The sequence below is a fragment of the Pituophis catenifer genome, unplaced genomic scaffold (genome assembly GCF_029215685.1).
Source record: "Pituophis catenifer annectens isolate HBS135680 unplaced genomic scaffold, rPitCat1.0.hap2 SCAF_1, whole genome shotgun sequence".
Taxonomy (NCBI): Eukaryota; Metazoa; Chordata; class Lepidosauria; order Squamata; family Colubridae; genus Pituophis; species Pituophis catenifer.
Genome location: NW_027256881.1, coordinates 278,108,815 through 278,130,114, shown reverse-complemented (window position 1 = coordinate 278,130,114; position 21,300 = coordinate 278,108,815). Strand labels below are relative to the sequence as shown.

Below are 21,300 nucleotides of genomic sequence, written 5' to 3'. Positions count from 1 at the left end.
CTTTGCTTGTTAGAAGTTGGCAGAAGTGATCACATGACCCCAGGACAGCGCAACCGGCATAAATATGAGCCAGTTGCCAAGCATCTGAATTTTGATCACTGACCATGGGGATGCCGCAACGGTCGTAAATATGAAAAACAGTCATAAGTCACTTTGTTCAGTGCCGCTGTAACTTTGAACGATCACTAAACGAACTGTTGTTAAGTCAAGGACTATCTGTAAAGCCATTTTTAAAAAATATTACAGTGATCTTTCTTCCAAGTAATGCCAGTGCTGGAACTTCTTCTCACTGAGAGAGATTGAGAAAGCATAGCAATAGGTAAGCACTCATGAAATTCCATGAGAAATATAGGAGTAGTTTTGGGGGGGGGGGGGGAATAGGATACATAGTAGAAGTGGAAAATCAGTGGCTGAATCATAGAATGGTTTAATTATTTATGGTTTCCTTTGTTCTGGAAACAAATATAGCTTATTCAGTAAACCATGAATAAAGAAATCTTAGTTTATTGTATTGACTGGATAAATCAATCAATCAATTTGATATATTCAAAGTGAGAAAATGTCTCTATGGTATACCTGTCTGGCTGTTTACAAATTTGTTTGATAAGTGACCATGAGCATCAGTAAAATATTTTTATTGGGGTTAAAATTAGGAATCAAGGTTTTTCAATACAAAATTATAGAAAAATGATTAAATTCTATGTTGCAAGTAGACTTTTGATTCAATCATAAATGTAAAGATATTTCCAAATAAACTATATAAAACGTTAGGAAATATATTAAGCATGCACAAGTTTTATAGCAAAACTTTGGAAAGAAATCCACACAACCATCAATTGTAAATGATAAGGAAAGAAAAATTCACCATTGCCTTTAATATACAAAATAAAAGCATTTTTTAAAAAGCAGATTTTTGCTTTTTTTAAACAATACAAACTAGAGAGGCGCCTTTAGAACATTAAAAGGCTTTTGATATTAGAAAAAGGATACCAGAAAATGTGGAAAGAGATACCATGATTTTATGAAACAGTGAATAATGAATAAGTCTTTAATAATTAATTACATTAAAATAATTAATTAATTAAAATTCATACATTTTTGTTAAGGAAGTGTGATTTATTTTCCTTTTTGTTAAGGAAGTGTTTATTTTCTCTTGTTTTTTTTTTAGTTTTTGTATATTGTAGATAAATAATTTAATCAGAATGAAATAAAGAATTAACAGCAGTAGTCAGGTACACTCATTTTTCTTGTGGGTAAATTATTTTTTAAAAAACCCAAAATGCACACTGATATTTCAATAGTTTTATATACTGAAAGGGAACACTCATACAGTTTCTGACTTTCACTTCATTTTCCCATCTGATCACCTTGTTTTCTTCTTTCATTTTGCATCTTCAGCTTAGTTTCTTTTCATATCATTTATATGACAGCACATTTTTTCAATATTATTTGTTATAAAGTAGTTCAGAGTGACTGATATTTTTTAGGATTCCTGTAAAAAAACAGGAGGAACATGAGGAAAATATAGCCCAGAGAAACAGATTAAAAAGTAAGAGAAAAAGAAGAGAGATAGAGGAAAAAGCATCAAAAGGAAGTATGCGTGTAAAGCCGGATTGGGCAGGGATTTGAGGATTTAAACAAAACTGACTTTCGTTTTCCCAACCTTAGTCAACTATCCGTCTTTTAAAGTTAATTAATGTTTATAATTAGAACTATACCTGCTTACAAGCTAGTTGTTCTCTTTCATCCATTTCAAAGATACATGAGAATTGCTATCCCTAGATTGAAAGGATAGTTTTTAAAACATCAATTGTTTTATCAATTATAAATTGCTGCTGTGTATCTCAGTTATTTGGTGTAACACGAACATAGCTATGATAATGATAGTTCTGTGAAATACAATTTTAAAAGTAGATCTTATGGTGTTGAAAAACTGGGGAAAGCACTGTTTTGAAAACAAATGAACTCCTTGGCATGCATGTATTGAGAAGAATATATCAAAGAAATGGGGTGTATGTGTGAAGTGCGGTAGAGGATCTGAGGTACAAGAAAACTGTAAATTTTTGAAAGCATAGTGACTTAAAGCAGAAGTGGGAAAGAAAGGGTAATCAGAGGGAAAACAGCTACACTGGAAATTACTAAAGAATTTGAGAAATCCAGGACAGCAAGAAAAAGCAATGGTGTGGAAAAAGGTTGAGGAAAGAAAAGAAAGATAATGAGGAAAGAGTCAGTTTTTACTATCTATAGAAGTGATCTGCAAATACAAATATATGTATATATATCTATCCACATTTATTTATTTTTATACAGTGGTACCTCAGTACTCATCGTTAATTGGTTCTGGGAGGTGTAATGAGTACAATTTTTCTCATAAGGTAAAATATAGTGAGTCACAAGGCAGCCGAACATAGTTCTAGCTTTTGCGCTGAGTAACAAACAATGAGTGGTTGTGAGTTTTTAAAAATAGAATATTGTAAATATGACTGCATACAATTTATGCAATGAAAATTAAATTACACAATTAAAATTATAACTGATAAGCCACAGACAATGATAAAAAAGATTAATGTTTCTACAACTTAGGCCCGAGATAAAAAGTGCCATCACCTCCATTCAACTTCTGTGAGCACAATGCAAATAGAGATCCTGACAATAAAATTTGAGTACTGGGATGTTTCTTGTTATCTGAGTAAGCAAGATACTAGGCACTTGACATATAATTCTATCAATACACATTGTTAGTGCCACTTCTTACCCCATTTGCATTCTATGCTTCCAATATATATTGTGTACATAATCAGGAGTTCTATTTATGTTATACACATTCCTTCATATGTTTAAAAGATTGGTTTCAAAAAGATTTGCTGAGATACGTGCATAGGAATAGGAATGTGGATTTGAATGACTGTTGTTAGAGTCACAGAACTTGAGTATTCAGAAGAAACTACTATGAAAAGAATTTACTAACTAATGAATTATGTTAATAAAGATCATTTTGATTGGTTTTCAATCAATAACACCATTCAAATGTCAGCAAAGTTTTAAGGGTGCTTTATGTCTTCACTGGGTTTTTTCCCCCTATCCCAGGCCTTCTCAGGAAATGTTGTCTCTCCCATGTTTTCTTCCATCTAAATGTCAAGCTGCCTCATCATGAGAGGATCATGTTGTAGTACTATGGGTTAACTTCCATTATCTGATCGGCTTTTCATAAGCCTACTTGTGAGTCACTGACTGATTTGAAAAGTTGAGTTGGAGAGGTTTTTTTTTTTTTTTTTTGTAATTGAAAGGCAGACTTTTAATGCTTAGGCGTTTAAAATAGAGTTTCTGATTAAAGAATGGATGTTTTTCTGATTTCTTTGCTTTTGCAGGGAAAATGTGCTTGATGTCCAACCTTCTAGTCACTTATTATGATTTTCATGAATGAGCCTTTGATAGAACTAACCATTTTCTGTATACTGGTATGTATACAAATCCTAAAGCATGGTTGTGGCCTGTATAAAAACCTACTTCTGCTAATAAAATTCCTCTCTGGGTTAGGTTGACAGGCTAGAAAGTAATTTTCGGTAAAATTCTGAAGAAAACAGCAGGCAAAAATGGACAGAGTTTTCAAGAGTTGGCAGATGAATGAAATAATAGAGAATGAGGTGCATTCTCTTTCTATTTTAAAAGCTACTTAGCTATTATTAAATATATAAGTTGTTTCATAAGATTCACAGAGAAATCACCAATATATACAAGTATCTGAAAGTATGCATGGCTCACATTAGATCAGTATTTCTCAACTTCAACAACCAGAATTCTCCAGCCAGCATAACCATTGCTAAGAATTCTAGGAATTTAATGCACTCATATCAGAGTTGCACAGATTGCGAAATACTGCTTTAGATGAAGAGAAGGACTACTGACGTCATTCTCTGAGTAAATCTTCTGTGATTTTGGTTCAATTTGAGTTAATGAATTGGATAGAATCTGCATTTTATGTTCAGAAGCCTTCTTATTGAATCGTTATTGCTCAAATTTTACAGATGAAAATAATACAAATTTGATTTACAACATTGGATAATGTGACGGTTCTCCCAAGTGGAAGCAAAATTCCAGCTCTACCACTGTTTCAAAGTTGTGTATTGTAAGCACAACATATGTATTCCTTATATGAATAGTCAATCCCAGGTATGATAATTTTAAACAGCACCACTGATAATTGTGGAGGAAAAAAAATAAGAAAAGGCAGTCTTTAGAATTGCAGTAATTATTGGGATTTTTATTTTTGACTTTGATTGCTTAAAATGATTCTTATGCTGAAATATTATGGAAAGTTTAAATATACCCGAATCTAAACTGTCAGGCAAAATGCATGAATAGCATTCCTGGGAACGTTATCAGTTAGACCTACCACGCCTCTAGAAAAGCCCAAATCCAGCCAGAAATTTGAAATACTCAAAAAGTCTGATGAGTCAGAATCAGGTTCTTGATTCTGCTCAGATGTAGGCCTTAAACCATCCATGTAATTATTAGTGGTTGCCTGGTTGCAGTTGGCAGTTAAGAATGGTTGGCAGTGACAATGGTGACAATGAAAAGGTGCAGGACTTAATTATGAGGTTACTTTGGTAATTTAATATGCAAAGATCCAGGTAGTTTCCACAGCCTGATTCAGCAGATGAAAATTTTGAGATTGGGGAGAAATGGCTTTGTTCTCCAGATACAAAAAGAGAATAGTGAGGAGTTTATTGTTCCCAGTCTTGGAAGTATGGGGTTAAACTCAGTGGATAATTTTGGGAGAGAAAGTGATACACATCAGGTCTGAGCAGAATCAATCAGAATAGAGCTGGAAGGGGCCTTGGAGGTCTTCTAGTCTAACCCCCTGCTCAAGCAGAAGACCCTATACCATTTCAGACAAGTGGCTGTCCAGTCTCTTCTTAAAGACCTCCAGTGATGAAGCACCTACAATTTCTGAAGACAAACCGTTCCACTGGTTAATTGTTCTCACTGTTAGGAAGTTTCTCCTTAATTCCAGGTTGCTTCTTTCCTGGATTAGTTTCAATCCATCGTTTCTTGTCTTGCCTTCTGGTGCTTTGTAAAGTAAGTTGAACCCCTCTTCTTTGTGGGAGCCCCTCAAATACTGGAATATTGCTATCATGTCATCCCTGGTCCTTTTTTTCCTCTAGACTAGTCATACCCAATTCCTGCAACCCTTCTTCATATGTTTTTATCCCCAGGCCCTTAATAATCTTAGTTGCTTTTCTTTGCACTTTTTCCAAAATTTCAACATCTTTTTTGTAATGTGACCACAACTGGATGCAGTCTTGCAGGTGTGGTCTTATTAAGGATTTATAAAGCGATACAAATAACTTCACATGATTTTGATTCTATGCCTCTGCTTATACAACCAGGGATTATATTAGCTTTTTTGGCTGCTGTTGCACACTGCAGGCTCATGTTCAAGTGATCATATACTAGGACTCCAAGGTCCCTCTCACAGTTACTGTTTTTGAGCCAGGTTTTTGCATAATCTGTACTCATTTATTAATATTTAGGATTACTCAAGGATGCCTGGGACACCAGAATTGGGGATGTGGCAAGTATGGTTTTGTGCCTTCTCAAGGTGGATAAGGGGGCTTGAGGGATAAGAAGCCTGATAAAGGAATGTTATGTTAAAGGTAAAGGGATGATAAGTTCATGTAGAGAGCTATGTTTCATTTCTCTCTGTGAGTAAATAATGAGTTTGGGTGCAGAAAGGATAATTGGTGCTGATGCTGTAGTTGTGATGATGAAATGTGCTGTGAAAAAGAATTAAAACGAGGAAAGACTGGTGAGGGAAAAGTGCATTGATCAGTGCCACAAGGGAGTATTATGGAACTGGAATGATGAAAGGAATAGAAATGTAGAGGAATTGAAAGGATCTGAGACTTTCCTCAGGAGTAATGGGTAGGTAGATATCATTTATGCTAATATCATTTATGCTAATATTCCAAGTAAAGGTATGGGTTGAGGAAGTTGGGACCAACTGACTAAAAATGTTCAAATCAGTAACTAAATATGTCCTCTTTATTGTACTTTAAGGTTTAGTAGTCTTAATACTAGTGGTGTTTATTTGATTTTACTGAGAATAAAATATACAGTCTGTCATGCAAAACACTTCCGGCTTACATGCAGTGTTAAATGTATTTTAGGTACAATAAAAAGTGCAGTAAGAAATAATAAAATGTAATAAAACCAGTAGCCATGAACAATTTTAGAGGCTTCCTAAAATGCCAAAGCAAATTTAAAATTCATCATGTGCTTAAATTGTAATAAAGCCAGCGCATAGCCTATTTCTAAGAGAGACTGTCTATAGCATGAGTGCCATAAGAGAAAAAGTTTCCTGCTGATGCCAAACATAAATTCACGGGACATTGCCCAACAACAAAAGCTTCTAATGATTTCAGCGGCCTGTCAAAGATATATAGGAAGAAGTATTTTTTCCTGTGCGGAAGCGCAAGACTTTATAAATGATTAAGAATGCTTAAGACTGCTGCCTTTCACTCTAGCTGTAGCTTCCAGACTATGCGGAAAGATGCCATACCAAATTGCATTACAGAGAGTCCTTGACTTATAGCTGTTTGTTTAACAACGGTACAAAGTTAACAATGGCCTCAGAAAAAGTGGTCTATGACCTGTCCTTGCACCTATGACCATTGCACCACCCCTGTGCCACATGACTGCAATACAGGCATTTTTGGAAACCAACTTGCATTTATGACCAATTGCAGCATTCTGTGGTCACATGAACATGATTTGCAACCTTTCCAATCTGTTTCGGGCAAGCGGTATGTCAACTGGGGAAGCTGGATTGCTAGATGAGTGCGTGAGTTGCTTAATGGCCATGATAAAAATGGTTGTAAGTGGGTCCGATCACGTGATGCCTCACTTTACGGCTGCACCAACTTAATGATGGAAATCCTGGCCCCAGTTATGGTTGTAAGTTGAGGACCACCTGTACATTTTTCTTACTTTAAGTTATCCACTGAATAAATCACTAAAGGTAAGTCAATCTTGTTCAGGAATTGATACTGCATATAAGGCAGAGGTGGTAAAAAAAATGCTCTTTATCGCTGCAAGATCTTGATACTTTCACAGTTGCATAATTCTGAGAGCCGTTTTAAATTGTATATTCCTATTTCTCCCCTGGGGTACAAAGCTATTTCTTTAACCTGGAAACTGCCTGTTCCTAAGAGCTTTCCAGGGTTCCAGACTTTGCCTGCCTAATCCACTTTGATATGAAGTTTATTCCTACCTGAAGACTGCAGTCGTTTTTCACTTCTGGAAAAAGGAGCCCTTTCCCTGCAAGCAATAAGGACAGTCAAAACTAGTAAGATTCTATTTGTGAGGATTTAAGGAAGATTTATAAGTTAAAGCTGAATTACACACAGCAGCAAATAGATATTCCTTGCTTTTATTAAACAAAGCAGGAGCATTTGAAGTAGATAACAAAAATCAAAGTTGCAATGGCTTTAAAGGAATCAAGCCCCATGTTTTGCCACAAGAAGAGTTCATAGTGTGCGGGGAGCTGGCTTACTCATCTCCTTTCAGTGCCGTTTCCTTACAAATTTCACGTCAACAATATTGGAATCTCTCCCAAACCTATGATTAGGAACCGATTGTTGCTGACTTAAAAGTTTGTACAGCTGTTTATTTAGGAGGTTTAAAAAAAATGTAGGCCTCTTTGCAGTGTGATAAACAGTTCCAGAAGAACACGAGGCTAATCATTGATGTTTGCTTCATATTAAAATGCTTTTGCCCAATTTACTACTTCAGGTAAGCTATATTTACAGGCACTTTTATCATTCTTTGCAGAATTAATCAATTTGTAATCAATAGAGAAGAAAGGCTCATATCTTGCAGTTCCAAATTCCAATACGAATTCCTTCCTCTGCAGAAAATGTGAAATTCTAAATTGTTCATGTCAGCTAGGGATTATGGGAAGTGAATTTCAAATAATTGGAGGCCATCAAATTGGGTGCTGCGGCTGTATTTTATTACATTGTTTGGGTACATTTTTAATTTTTTCCCCAAATGCAAGTTAAAAGAATATTAAGAAAATTGAGATTGTACAACTAGTAAATGTTACTAGTTGCTCTTTTAAAATAGTTACCTATGTAATGCAAAATGTCCACTGTTCAAAGTTAATAATAAATCTGAATATAAGCTCACTTTAGTTTTAGATTTATATTACTTTCGTTTTAGACATTCAGATGTAGATTTATCTTTTGGTAATTTCTTCTTTCTGATCTAGATACCTAAATTCTAAATCCTATGGTTCACCATCCCTTTGGTGTGCTTAATAAACGGGGTCTTAGGACCAAGGAATATGTAAAGTGCTCCAATAGCTGCATTACAAACCAGATGTACTGGTATAAAAACTCTATGCTGAAACAGAAGATGGAAAATGTATGTATTGTACATATGCCTGCACATGTCCGTATATCTCTCTGTGTGTGTATGCACATCAATCTATATTCACTTACCTAGACCTTTTCTTTCTGGTAGGGGTCCCCCTTAATTCTTGACTGAATTTGTTTTGTTTCACTGAGTCTGCATGGGGCTGTTTCATGTAGCTGTCAGAAGAAACTATTGGTTGGCTCTTGTTCTGAAATTGTGCAATAGAACCCACAACATCTGAATAGGTGACACGCTTGGAAGATGGTTTCTTACTGAGTTCTGTTGACTCTTGACTGGCTGTTTGATTTTTAAGAGGTTCTATTGTGTTTTTTTCCTGAGGAAGAAGGAACAAGAAAGCATACATCATCATGCCTTATGTCGCAAAAACTGAACACCTGGTATAAAACTCAGTACAGTAAAACTACCGTGAGTTTCTGTGAATTTGCTATGGAAATGATTCAGAGTGCAACCTAGAATATTTGACCCAAATATTTTCCTGTAGATTAGGAAGAATGAGAGGCACAACATGAGAAACAGAAAAGACTATATGAAATCACATTATCAATATTTTAATATGATTTAAACTATTATTAAATTTGATATTTGTAAGTATGATTTCTGTCCCAAAGGTGCTTTTTCACTTCTCATGAGAAGCGAAACGTTTTCAAAGAAAAACCAGAAAGTCCAGTTGCCTCTTGAAAAAGCATCTTTGGGACAACCATGACCTGGATAACAGAATCTCCATAGATAAGTATGATTTATATTTAAATGTGTTGTCACTGAGCATATCATAACATTGACGGCTGGCGTGCCTGGAGAGATGGCTCTGCGTGCCACTTCCGGCATGTGTGCCATAGGTTCACCATCACAGATATATAAGGTACTTTCCCTAACATGGTAAAGCGAACAAGGAATTGATATCAACATTACTTTTTTAAAAAAATCTATTTTACAAAAGCACCTATTTTGCTGAACAATTGGTATATGTGATGTTTGAATGCTCAGGGTCTCATTTCCAACAATATTCCTGATTTGTGAAGTAATGTTGGGTCCACCCAGTAAATGCTCACTTGTATTCCTGTTTTATTCCTGATGACTTTATTGTCCTCCTGGGTTTCAAAATCCTTATAAAGAGTATTAATTGAAGGCCCTTCAGATTTAGATTTCAGCAGATTGATGAGCCGCACCCACTGAGAGAATATCTCACTCTGCTTCTGTGGTGAAGCGCAGAGTTCTAGGTAGTAGGAGCGACCATTCACCAACTTAAGCTTCAGCCGTCTCTTACTTGCGGAGTGAACGGAGAGATCTACAAACTGCAAAGGCAGGAACCTGCAACAAAGCTGTCATATCAGTTTCAGAAAGGTAATATTTTAACAGTTCATTACATTGAACAGGACAGGACAAGATTCAGCAACAGTTTCAAACTGATTTAATTATTGATTTGGGTTGCATATAAACAAACATGTACAAAGGAAGACTGGCAAAGTGAGTGCATATAATAGAAAGAATCCATTTAATAGTATACATAATCCAGACAGATCTTCCAACTTCTTGAATGGTAAAATAAGAAAAAAATAATGTAAAAATGCATAACATGTTAAGGTACATTTCTAGTTCTGCACCATCTGGCAATCTAATTTTATGATGTTCCATGCACGTCTTTCCCCGCATTACATTGGTGCCAGTTTCCATTTGGAGTCATCAACGCCATGTTACTTGCTTGGGCCATTTAAATACCATATCATCTAGACCAGGCCTGTCAAACTGGCGGCCTGCGGGCTGGATGTATCATGTGCAGGCCATGCCTACCCTGGCTCCACAAAGGCAAAAAGGTTCCAATATGTCATGTGACATGATCGAGTTTGACACCTGTCATCTAGATTATATTTTTCTATTTTATTAAGAAAACCATCCTCAGAAAAAATAGATACGGTTTTGAAGTGGTTTGCCATTGTCTGTTTCCTAAGGCTGAGAGAAAATGACTGGCCCAAAGTCACTCAGCTTCACTTGTGCCTAAAGTAGGAATAGAATCCACAGTTTTGCGTTTTCTAGCCCGGTGTCCTAACCACTACTTTTATTTTATAACATAGTTTCTCCAAATCAACTTATGGTAAATAACTATATTTATTTTTATTTTTTATTTATTTATTTTATTAAATTTCTATACCGCCTTTCTCCCGAAGGACTCAGGGCGGTGAACAGCCACAGGATAAAACACATAAATACAAAAATTTAAAATAGATTAAAAATGAATTAAATAATTTGGCTGAATTTAAAATACCCCATAATTTAAAACAAATTAAAATTTATATTAAAAATTTATATTTAAAAGGGGAGAAGATTTAGGCCAGGCCAGCTTGATGAAATAAAAAAGTCTTGAGCGCGCGACGGAAGGTGCGCAGATCCGGGATCCTCCGTATCTCCGGGGGGAGCTCGTTCCAGATCATAGGTGCCCCCACAGAGAAGGCTCTCCCCTTGGGGGCCGCCAGTCAACATTGTTTGGCCGACGGCACCCGGAGGAGCCCTTCTCTATGGGAGCGTACTGGCTGGTGGGAGGCTATTGGTGGTAGCAGGCGGTCCCGTAGATAACCAGGTCCTATATACTTGAGTATTTTTTTTAGTGGTTAACTCACCTGGTGAGTACCAGTTCTTCTTTAGAATGTGAGGGCTGGGTAGATGGTGGATAGGCTGAAAGGTTTTCTTTGGAGGAATAGGGAGATGAATTGGCAAGCAGCATTACGTTTGGCATTGACAATTTTGTGCTAGAGGCACATATGCCCACAGTCACATAGTTGGGACGATTATGAAGGTAAATTGATCCACCTTTCCTATTTACCTGAAAAAAAGAGAGAAAAGTTTGTTCCAAGCATAATAAAAAGTACAGTGAACAGAAACTAACATAATTTTGGCATGCAAGTGAATGATGAAATTTTTTTAAAATAGCATTCTAGCAGAGCAGGGGGAAGTAAAAGATGACAATAATGGTTAAAGTATAGGAATGAACTCAAAATAGATACCTTCTTGAAAAAAACCATAAGTTATTAAAAAAAGTTTATCAAGATGATGAGTAGTTATTCATATCGTCACCACAAGATGAATCCACCTCAATGGCTCGTCAAAACAGAATTAGCATATGAAATGATTAAGAGTTATAAGCAAGTGTTAAAGCACAGTACATGAAGAGAATTATTTATGGGAATTAAATAATTATAACATGGTCCATTTGTTGGGTGGAGCTGAAGAGTACATTAGTTCCTGGACAATGACCTGCTTAGCTATTATACAACTGGCAAGGTTGCTTACCAAAACATTAGAATTATGTTTCGATAATCACCCCAAAGAGCATATATACAGTATAATGCTAAAGCTAAAGCATTGCAGCATTAGAATAGCTACATGACTTTTATTTATTCTAAATTTTATATATAAACAGACACGTATCTCTTAGAAATTGAGTCTAAGTAATAATATAGTAATTAATTAGTAGCTATTTTTATTTAAATTGAGTCTTAGAAAATGGTACAGATTTCCACTGGTAAAGCAAATCTATACTATAGGGTTAATTTCTCTCAAGAAGGGCCATAATTGGCACACCAATTTAAGCCAATACATTTTGTATTCTTCCTTGAAGGAGAAAGAGGAGGCTTCAATGGAAAACCAGGAGACCAAACCTGAGGTCTTCAGCCAGAACTGATCCCTTAGCATTTAACTCCACCACTTTCTCCAAGATCAAAGAGCTGAAAAGAGGCTTGCCCTGAATTATGAAATTATTCCTTGAGGTTAATAGGTTGCTTAAGAGTAGCCACTAGACAACTCTCGTCAGCTTAGTCCAGTGGTATTTCAGCTGTCTATTGCAAAAGAGCCTGTGGCAAGCTGGTCAAGCTGCTGGAAGTAACAGTTTGACAACATCATTTCATGTCCAGATATCCTGAGCATTATGCTTATTTAGATTATGGAATTTTTGCTTGTTTAGCAATGCTTTTCAATTGCGTTTCACTCACTGACAGCTTGATCACTATGTTTAGCAAGTTTTAGTGACCCGAATTGCACATTTTCTGATCTTGGCTAGCTCAATATCTTTCCTTCCCTTCCTCCCTTGAACTCAAGGCACAGAAATTGAAAATTGTCCCCTACGCTATAGCAGTTTCTTGAGACATCAACCCATAGCATTGCATAATCCTTTTCTCATAAGAATTTGAAAGGGACATCTAAGCAAATTAGTCAAATTTCTTGCATAAGAATTCAAAGTAAAGGATCTGAGAAAAGCAACCATCAAGATATGAATCAGACCCTCTATTAGCATTAATACAGTAGTTTTGATGTCTTTCCTGAGCTGATTAGCTGCTAACTGGAGAGGTTCAATTTAATTCAGTTTTGACAGAATTAAGTTTGTTAATATGGACCAAACCAAACCAAATTAAACTTGATTCTAGGGAGCAATTTATTGATAAGAGTACCCTTGGGGGTTAAAGAAATAAATAGTAATGCTGGGTGTTGCTGCTTTGTTTTTTGTTATAGATTTTTTTTAAAAAAAAGTTAAAAGGCAACTATTGCACATTCAAGCAATAGTTACATGATCTGAGTAACAAAGGATGCATGGCTTGTAGACTAGGATATGCAAACAAAATATTTCATATGCTTTACATAGAATGCAAACCCTTTGTGTATGTTGCACTTTTGATTTAATGCATACAGTGCCTGGATGACTTGAGCAGCTTTATACTGGGAATGAAAAGAAGAGAGGACAGGAGGGAACCCTACGAGGATCCACAACTTAAAAGTTTTGGGGTTTAGTAATGAACCTTACATTTGGAATGGGCATGCTGCTTCAGTAGGGAATGGAATTGCTGCAAAACTATATAACTACTCATAAAGCCTATATATAAAAAAAGACATTGCAAACATCTATGAAAATAAATATAGAAATCTGTTGGCATTAAACAATATTAGCCTTGAAGATCAATTAAAAAGGATTTAATCCAAATTGGTTGAATTGAATTGAATTATTGGAATTCTCAGTATCCAAAGTGGTTTCTTAAAAATTTAGTTATTTCTTATTTCAAGGCAGAAAGGAAAGAACGTTAAACAATTTCTCTGATAAAAGCTACTTAATCCTGCTGTCCTATATTGATGTTGAGGGAAAAGCCTGAGGGAACAAGTGGTAGGATAACCTTTCCATCAATGTTTCTTACTTTTTCAGTCCCTGTAATTGAAAATCTTTCTACCAATTAAACAAATGCACTTCAAAAAATAAATTACCTGAACAAATTTACTTTCAAATACAGGAGCAGATTTCAAGGGAATATATTCTCCTCTGTCAAGAACTTTCTGAAGATCTCCCATAGCAGGTTTGCTGATTTTGTAGGTTGTGTTTTTAAAGCTTTTAAAAGTGGCAGCTGCTTATTATACCTAAACACAAGACAAGAACAAATGATACTCTTACAGAAGAACTATTTACTAATGGATATACTGCTACATCCACTATTTCAGATTATTGGTGAGAGTGCTATGAAAACATTGATTTTCAAACCTTTTGAAAGGCTTTTGAAAGAAAATGTGATTTCTGTAAACTCTGACATCTGGACAGGGTAATGTTCAGACATGTTATTTTAGAGATACTTGCTGCCATTTTGCTCCATCTGTACAAAGATGGAGTTAATGATTCAGAGATGAGTGATTGCTTTTGAGGGCTTTTTGATAACTTCACTTTTTAGTTTGTAATTTTAATCTCTTTTTATGTTTTATAATTGTTTTTATTTCTATGTTTTTTTAATAAGCTGCTCAGTGTAACCTCACTGAGATAAGCCAATATAAATTTGATAAAGTGAGCCACTAAAATGATCTAGGAAAGGTAAATTATTATATGAGGATTAAGACTTGGCAATATAAGAAGAGATTTTAGTAGTCTCTTCTGAAAAGTTTCAGCAGTGTTGGAAGTGATACTCTCTGGGGAAGCCAAGCCCTAATACATATAATGTATTAGGACAGGTACTCAGCAGTAGACTGAACTGAATTCAGCAAATGCTCTTTTGGATAACTTTAAGCATCATTCACAGAGAATTTCTCTATAGAGCCATGCATTTTATAAAGCATGTTTGGTTTGTTTATAGAGAAATGGGCAAATTATTACTTATTATATGCATTATTTTCAGTGTATAGTGTATGAATTTCACCTTAATATATATTTGCTGAAACAGAGTTTTTAGTTATAGTGTTTTCAAGTTCATATATTGGTTTGAAAAATGGGTTTTTGTTGGATAAGGTCACATAGAAAATTGTACATGGCAAACACATTTTTATCATTCCTGTTTTGGATTTAAGCAACTAATAAGTCAATCCTCCATAAGCAGGTAAAGAAATTTTCATTATTGAGTTTTAAAACATTATTTTTTAGCCTAGAATTAGAAAGATGGCAAGTAAACATATATTATATGTATATCTGTTACATTCCTACAATGAAAAAGTTACCAATTTCTAATAATGTCTCCCCTTAAAAGGAGTTCCCATTAGGGGAGCAGGGTGGAATGTATTCAAAGAAGTAGGGAAAGCAAACAAAACCATATGATCAAAACTTCGTCATTTTTTAACATGTGTCCCAAATGCAATGCACAAAAAGATGCCATCTTAAATTTTTGGACCCCCACAGTGGATGGCTTGGCTAGTAAATCTTATTTTCCTTTCTCTTTTTATAGGCCATTGGATTGCTCAAGATGAACAATTAAAAAAAATCCCAACAACACTCTTCCCCAACAGTTTGTAATAGTTCATTAAAGGTCCAATGGTCCAATAAAGGTCAAGAAGCAAGTGCTCCCTTATAGCATTTTCCAAGCAATCATTGACATTAAGAAGTGAGATAAGGTTGTGTCACAATAGGAGCATATGCAAAACAGGATAGCTTACCTGACATCATGCAGTAAGGTGTAGCTAGAAATGACAGGTATCCGTAAATATAAGAATCATGGAACTGGTTGTTAGGAAATGGCTACATGTAACCTCTTTTTGATGCAGTTGCTTTCTCAGTCCATGGCTCTTTTTAATTTTTGTGCGAGAAACTCCAAAAAAAGCATCTTCCCTGTTATCTGATATTATTCATTAGCTTTGACACAATATTTAATACTAGTTCTTTATACATTCTGTTTCAGCACATACACATTTACGGTACTTCAGAGTGAAATATGTTGAAGAGCAGAATGAACCAAAATATCAACATTATCAGTTGTTTTTGACAAATGCTAGAAATGAAGAAAATAAATACTGAAATCCTTGAGACAGCATATGGTCAGTAACGCATAATAAGCATTATCCCTGCACATTCTCATAATTGGATTGCATTGTGGGATTCTTAAAAGTATACCAGGTCCACTGCACAGTTCAGAAATTATTACCAGATACAATTTAATAAAATGATCTGAATAGGGATGTGAGAAAGAACAGCTGAGGACATTTAATCTCTGGACTATCTTCAGTGTTGAAGATTACAGGCAATTATCTTGGCTCAAACTGATGATAGTATTATTTAGTGGCAACCTTTTAATGATTCATGTTGAAGAACACAATGAAAAATTATGGGTTGTGTGTATCTTACCGAGTCATTCAAGGTTCTAAGTCCTAAATATGCTTACAGAATTAAGATGGGCCATAATCAAAAATCTAAAAGTTCACAATATTAAGATTAACAGCATTTAGAATGTGTCATAGTAAAATTAATCAATATACAACAGAATTCTTACATAAAACTGTATAGGTTGTCTGCATGTTCCTGGATTTTTCTCTGGACAGAAGCAAACAGTGGATACAAGGAAAAAAAGATTTGAAAAATAAACCAACCTATCCAGTCCCATCATGTTCTGAGACAATAATGCCTTATTAGCATATTTGTGTCAGACAAAGGAATCACTACAATGTTTGCTTAACCTTTTCATGGTGAGAGAAGCAAGTGTTTTCTCCAAGAATCAGCAAAAGTTAAGTTCCTGAGTATGTTTGGAAAGGTAAACATTCTTGTATACTAGGCACAGAGTCAACATCATTTGGCTGGGTAAACTTCAGCAAAAAAGATTAAAGTATCTTTAAAAGCAAATCTGTAAAGTAACAGCAGTTTAGTTCTTATTAAACTCATGCTATATGTCTGCAGTAATTGTGCATTCACCACATCCTTAATTTCATACTTTACTTCTGTGGAATAGATTCTCAATAGAAAGTTAGCTCAGTTATTTTTTAATATGATTTTGATAAGGATACAATTAAGATTTCCTAGATGAGCGCAGGGTATATTGTAATTATAGTAAATTGTGCGGTGGTCTTTGTTATTGTCCAGAATCCCAAGTAGTGTCTTCCAATCGTTGATCATTACTGCAAGTTTTTGCAAGAACTCTAGGGTTTCATTGATGTAAAGTATAACTTTACAACTCTTCAACAAAACAGCTAATGGAAAATGTCTTGTTCTTGTAAGAAAGTTTCTTGTTCTTCTAAGAAAGACTTAGATGAGAAATTTACCTGACTATATCTTCAGTTTGAGTGAATTCTTGGGGGGGAGGGGCAAGCAAAAAAGCAGCAGAAACACTAAAATGGTTTTCTGAAGGAATCTGGTTGAGAGCACCTCAGTTGCAGGTCACAGATTGGGTGCTTGGAGTATGTATATTGCTAACTTCTGTTTTTCAGTCTCACCTCCTCCACCATCCAATCCTGCAAATAATAGTAATTTCATTTAAACAAGAGTTGCTCACTCTGCTTTTCTCCAGTGCTGTTGTTTGCCTCCACCTAATAGCACAACTCTTGGTCTGAAAATGGGAACGGACAGTGACATTCAGTACAATCTTCATCCTGTATGTTATAGATAACATACTACTTCCATCCAGCCATTTCAAGTGTTATAGCATTGACAAGATAATTGTATTTTTGACCCTTGATGTTTCCTTTTCAGTGGTTAAAAAATATGTCTCTTGCAAATATTGAAAGTTTTTGGTTATATGCAAGTTGTATCTCTAAAAGTAAGCCAATGGTTCTAAAAGGTTGCATTCTCAGCTTCCTTTCTATCTTCCATTATTTTTCAAGACCCCAAAGCACTGTGTAGAATACATCTAATTTAAAAAATCTGTTTTTCCTCTTTTCTATTTGTCTTAGAAAGTTTGTGCTAATAATTCTGATTCAACAGATTTATATGTTGGCTCACATGAATGCTACTTTGTTTCTTTAGGTAAAAAGTGAGAAAGAGCTATGCTGAAAGAAATTCAAAGCTCATGACTAAATGATTTTCTTGGTACAAAGAAAGCTTCAAATGAAAGAAATTTCCCACAAAACATAGATGACTAAGTTTGGTCATGTTTGCCTGGGCTTACAACCTCCTAATTTTTTAGAGGAAAGAAGCAGTAGTTAGTTTTGTAAATCACTGATATTCAGGTGTTATTATGGAAGGACACTTTCTGCATATTAATATTTGAGGTGTTATACTTATCAAAGACTATAGAAGATTAGTGAATGTGATCCGTTAACAAAGAGAAGTGAAACCTTTAATCTCATCAAGAAATAAAATAAAAATTTCAAAGGCAGAATTTGATCACGTTGATAACACATCTTTTAATATTCCATTTAAGATTATGGGCATTCTTAAGAATAAATGGCCAAGATCTTTGCTTTCAAACTCAATCAACCACATTCTATTTTCACTTTTATCTGACAGATGAGTTGCAGAGTTTATTATTTTAACTCTGTAAATTATTTTAATAATTTTCACAAAGCACTAAAGCACTTTCAGATGATAATTTTCAGTTCTAATCAGTTCCCATAAGGGTTGAACTGGTGACATATGAAAGACTGGCATCTATTAGGAAAACTCGTACTGTAGCCATCAAGTTCTCTGAAAATGAAGTATTACTTCTTTTATATATGACATAAAGGCTGTCAAAATTTAATATCCTTCTGCAAGAGAAAATGAGAAACATAATTGTTATAATAATGCCTTAGAAATAGGTCTGGGGGGGAAAAGTGATTATTCATTCTGTTCACGCACACATTTTTTTCACACATAGGTGACTTCTTTAGTGATCTAGAAAGGATTTTGATACCAACTGATCCATAGAGAGAGAAGGCACAGTAAATTTTAGAACTGAACAAGGGATGCTGAAAAAGAAATCTTAAGAAAATGTAAAGACAAAAAAATATATGAAAGGACATGTTAGAATTAAATTATATTATTTAAAACAATAACAATATATTTTATTCTCCTAATAGCACATCATCTAGAAAATGGGTGGGGGACCAATGGTCCCCTACATATTGGACTACCAATCTCATCACAATTGATAATGGACTGCTAAAGACTATCAACTGGAAGACCATATACTTTCTGTCTTGATCTAGAATTAAATACTATAGATCCCTTAAATTCTGTTAAAATTGAACTATTATCAACGTATATAAAGGATGACAGTAGTTGAACATTATTTATATAGATAGTCCTTGACGTATGACTCATTGAGCCCAGAATTACGGTTATGAATTGTTGTGATTATAAATCAAGACATCACGTGACCGGACCTGATTTTTTTTGTGGCAGTTGTTAAGCAAATGCAGCAGTCATTAAGTGAATGCCACAGTCATTAAGCAAATCAGTTGTTCCCAATCTGTATTATTTTGCTTGAAACTGGAAGTGAATGCCAGAAACCAGCCAAAAAATTACAGCAAATTGCAGTCACATGGTCATGGGATGCTGCAAACAGCTGTAAAGATGAGTCATTTACCAAATATTCAAAATGTGTTCCATGATGGTCGTGATGGGGGTGGTGCAGCCATCGTAACTGAACAGTTGTAATTGACCAATTGTACGTCAAGGACTAGAATAGCAATAGCACTTAGACTTACACATCACTTCGCAATGCTTTACAGCCCTCTCTAAGTGGTTTACAGAGTCAGCATATTGCCCCCCAATCTGGATCCTCATTTTACTGACCTCAGAAGGATGGAAGGCTGAGTCAACCTTGAGCCGGTGAGAATCGAACTGCCAAACTGCAGTAGCCCACAATACTGCATTCTAACCACTGTGCCACCATGGATGTACTACCTATATTGACCTGTAGCTATTAAGAAATAACAAGATGTTTTTCAAGACCATTAGCTTGTTTGACATCTTCAGCGAGGGACCTTCTGCAACCTGTTGTTTTTCCCCAGAAATTAGATCGGTATTTCTTAACCTCAGCAACTTCAAGATGGGTTGACTTCAACTGTCAGAAGTGCCCAGCCAGCATAGATTATCAACTATCTATTTTGCTTCTCTCACTCAATGTTACATCTTTCCTTCCATTCATATACAGTGTTTCCCTATATAGTTTCTCTATATAATTTCTCTGTACTGAGTAAGTGGCCAGTACATAGTTTAACATTAATTATTTCATCAAATTTCTGCTGTTTTTCTAAGCCTTGCCAAAGTGGCCTGACTTTTGTTATCTCTCTGATGATTTTCCTGATGTCAGTTGCAATATCAAAGCTAATGTGAAGTTAGTAAGTACTTGTTTAATATAATTAAGGTATTAGTGATAGATGTCTCAAGGGTGCGTTTTTTTCCAAAAGGCAACTGGACTTTTTCTTTGAGCAAGAAGGCACTTCTCATTCAAAAAAACTTCATCAATTGTGATTATATGATGGGAGAATGGAATGATAGGTTCTGACAGGATGGTGGGGCGGAATGGAAGGATTATAGTCATCTGGTCATTAACACACACACTGAGAGTCGTTGAGCCCACTTGGGGGTTTATCTTTGCTGTGAATATGTTCCCTTAGAACACAATGCTCTATATATCTATTCAGAAGTGAAGGAAAAGTAAAAAAAAACTGCAGAGAAAGTATAACTGTAAAATATAAGGTGGAATATAAGCTAAGTTTCAAATAAGAGATATTAGTAAGCATAAGGAAGAGTCCTGTCAACATGTGTAGAAGAATAGCAAAAAACTTACTTTAGCACAGGAAACAGTGAATGAACATGCCAGTGTTGGCAAATAATCTTAGAACACTGAAGTGTGAGAACTACGAAATACAAACAGAAAGGCATTTTTGATGGAGAGCAGAAATTTATAGAAATACACAGAAAAAAATCAGACTCAACAGTAACGATGATGCCCCAAAGAATCAATCTGGATTAAAGCCATTTGTAAAATAAGTTTTTTGAAATACAAAATGAGATTAAGTAGTGATTTCTAAGAGTTATACAAATGTCTTTGTGCTATTATAAACAAGTTGTGATATTATCTTCATACGTAAAAAGATGTTTTACCTAATTTAAACAAAAATGAAAAGCATTGCATTTTTCTAAATCTGCACTTTTATAAGTATTCTGTTTAAGAAAGCACACTTTTATTTCTAATCTGGTTATGATGCTCAGTGAAGAGGGCAGATAAATCAAAGGAGTTATTGGAGGGGAATTACCTAACTCTGTCTAACTATTGACATTAAGCTAAACAGTGTTAAACTTTCATTACTCTACTTATTCTTCTTCTAGAGAAGGTTCACCGTCATTGTTTGGCATATTCCCAAATGGAAATAGGTTTGTAGGCGGTCATGAAGTGCCATGGTCAATATCAAATCAGTTTTAAGTTCTACATTCTATATTGAATAGTATTTTTACTAGCCTTAATTCTAGTCTAGAATAAAATGTATTTCTCATTTCACCATATTTTTACAGCTTATTAGCAATAAATATTATCTTAAAGCAAACTATAATTTATGTATCTCTTTATGGAATTTTAAAAAATAAGTATTTTAAGTAGTCATGAGAGCAATAATGCTATGTAGGTGGAAGACCTGAACTCAAAATATTTTTTCACTACGCAATATCCTGAAAGCAATCTTGCAGTTAGTTATCTCATACTGCATTTATTTCCTTCACTTCTTATT

At 35.0% G+C, this 21,300-nt stretch overlaps 1 protein-coding gene across 1 annotated transcript; it reads right to left on the bottom strand.

Annotated features, from left to right (window-relative positions):
• Positions 1-7,241: 7,241 nt before the first annotated feature.
• GARIN2 (golgi associated RAB2 interactor family member 2) lies at positions 7,242-13,761 on the bottom strand. The gene is made up of 5 exons (XM_070935665.1): positions 13,678-13,761; positions 11,052-11,254; positions 9,474-9,747; positions 8,505-8,752; positions 7,242-7,320 (listed from the first exon to the last, which is right to left on the bottom strand). The coding sequence occupies exons 1-5, from the start codon at positions 13,759-13,761 to the stop codon at positions 7,242-7,244; spliced, it is 888 nt and encodes a 295-aa protein (XP_070791766.1).
• Between the last annotated feature and the right edge of the window lie 7,539 nt (positions 13,762-21,300).

Bases quoted from the DNA above. Each gene is read 5' to 3' on its own strand.
- GARIN2 (XM_070935665.1), bottom strand. From the start codon at position 13,761: ATGGGAGATCTTCAGAAAGTTCTTGACAGAGGAGAATATATTCCCTTG. The intron at 8,753-9,473 runs GTGGACCCAACA...CTTCTTCCTCAG, and splicing joins TACAAGTGAGCATTTACTGG to GAAAAAAACACAATAGAACC. The intron at 7,321-8,504 runs GTAAGTGAATAT...TATTGCTTGCAG, and splicing joins ACCAGAAAGAAAAGGTCTAG to GGAAAGGGCTCCTTTTTCCA.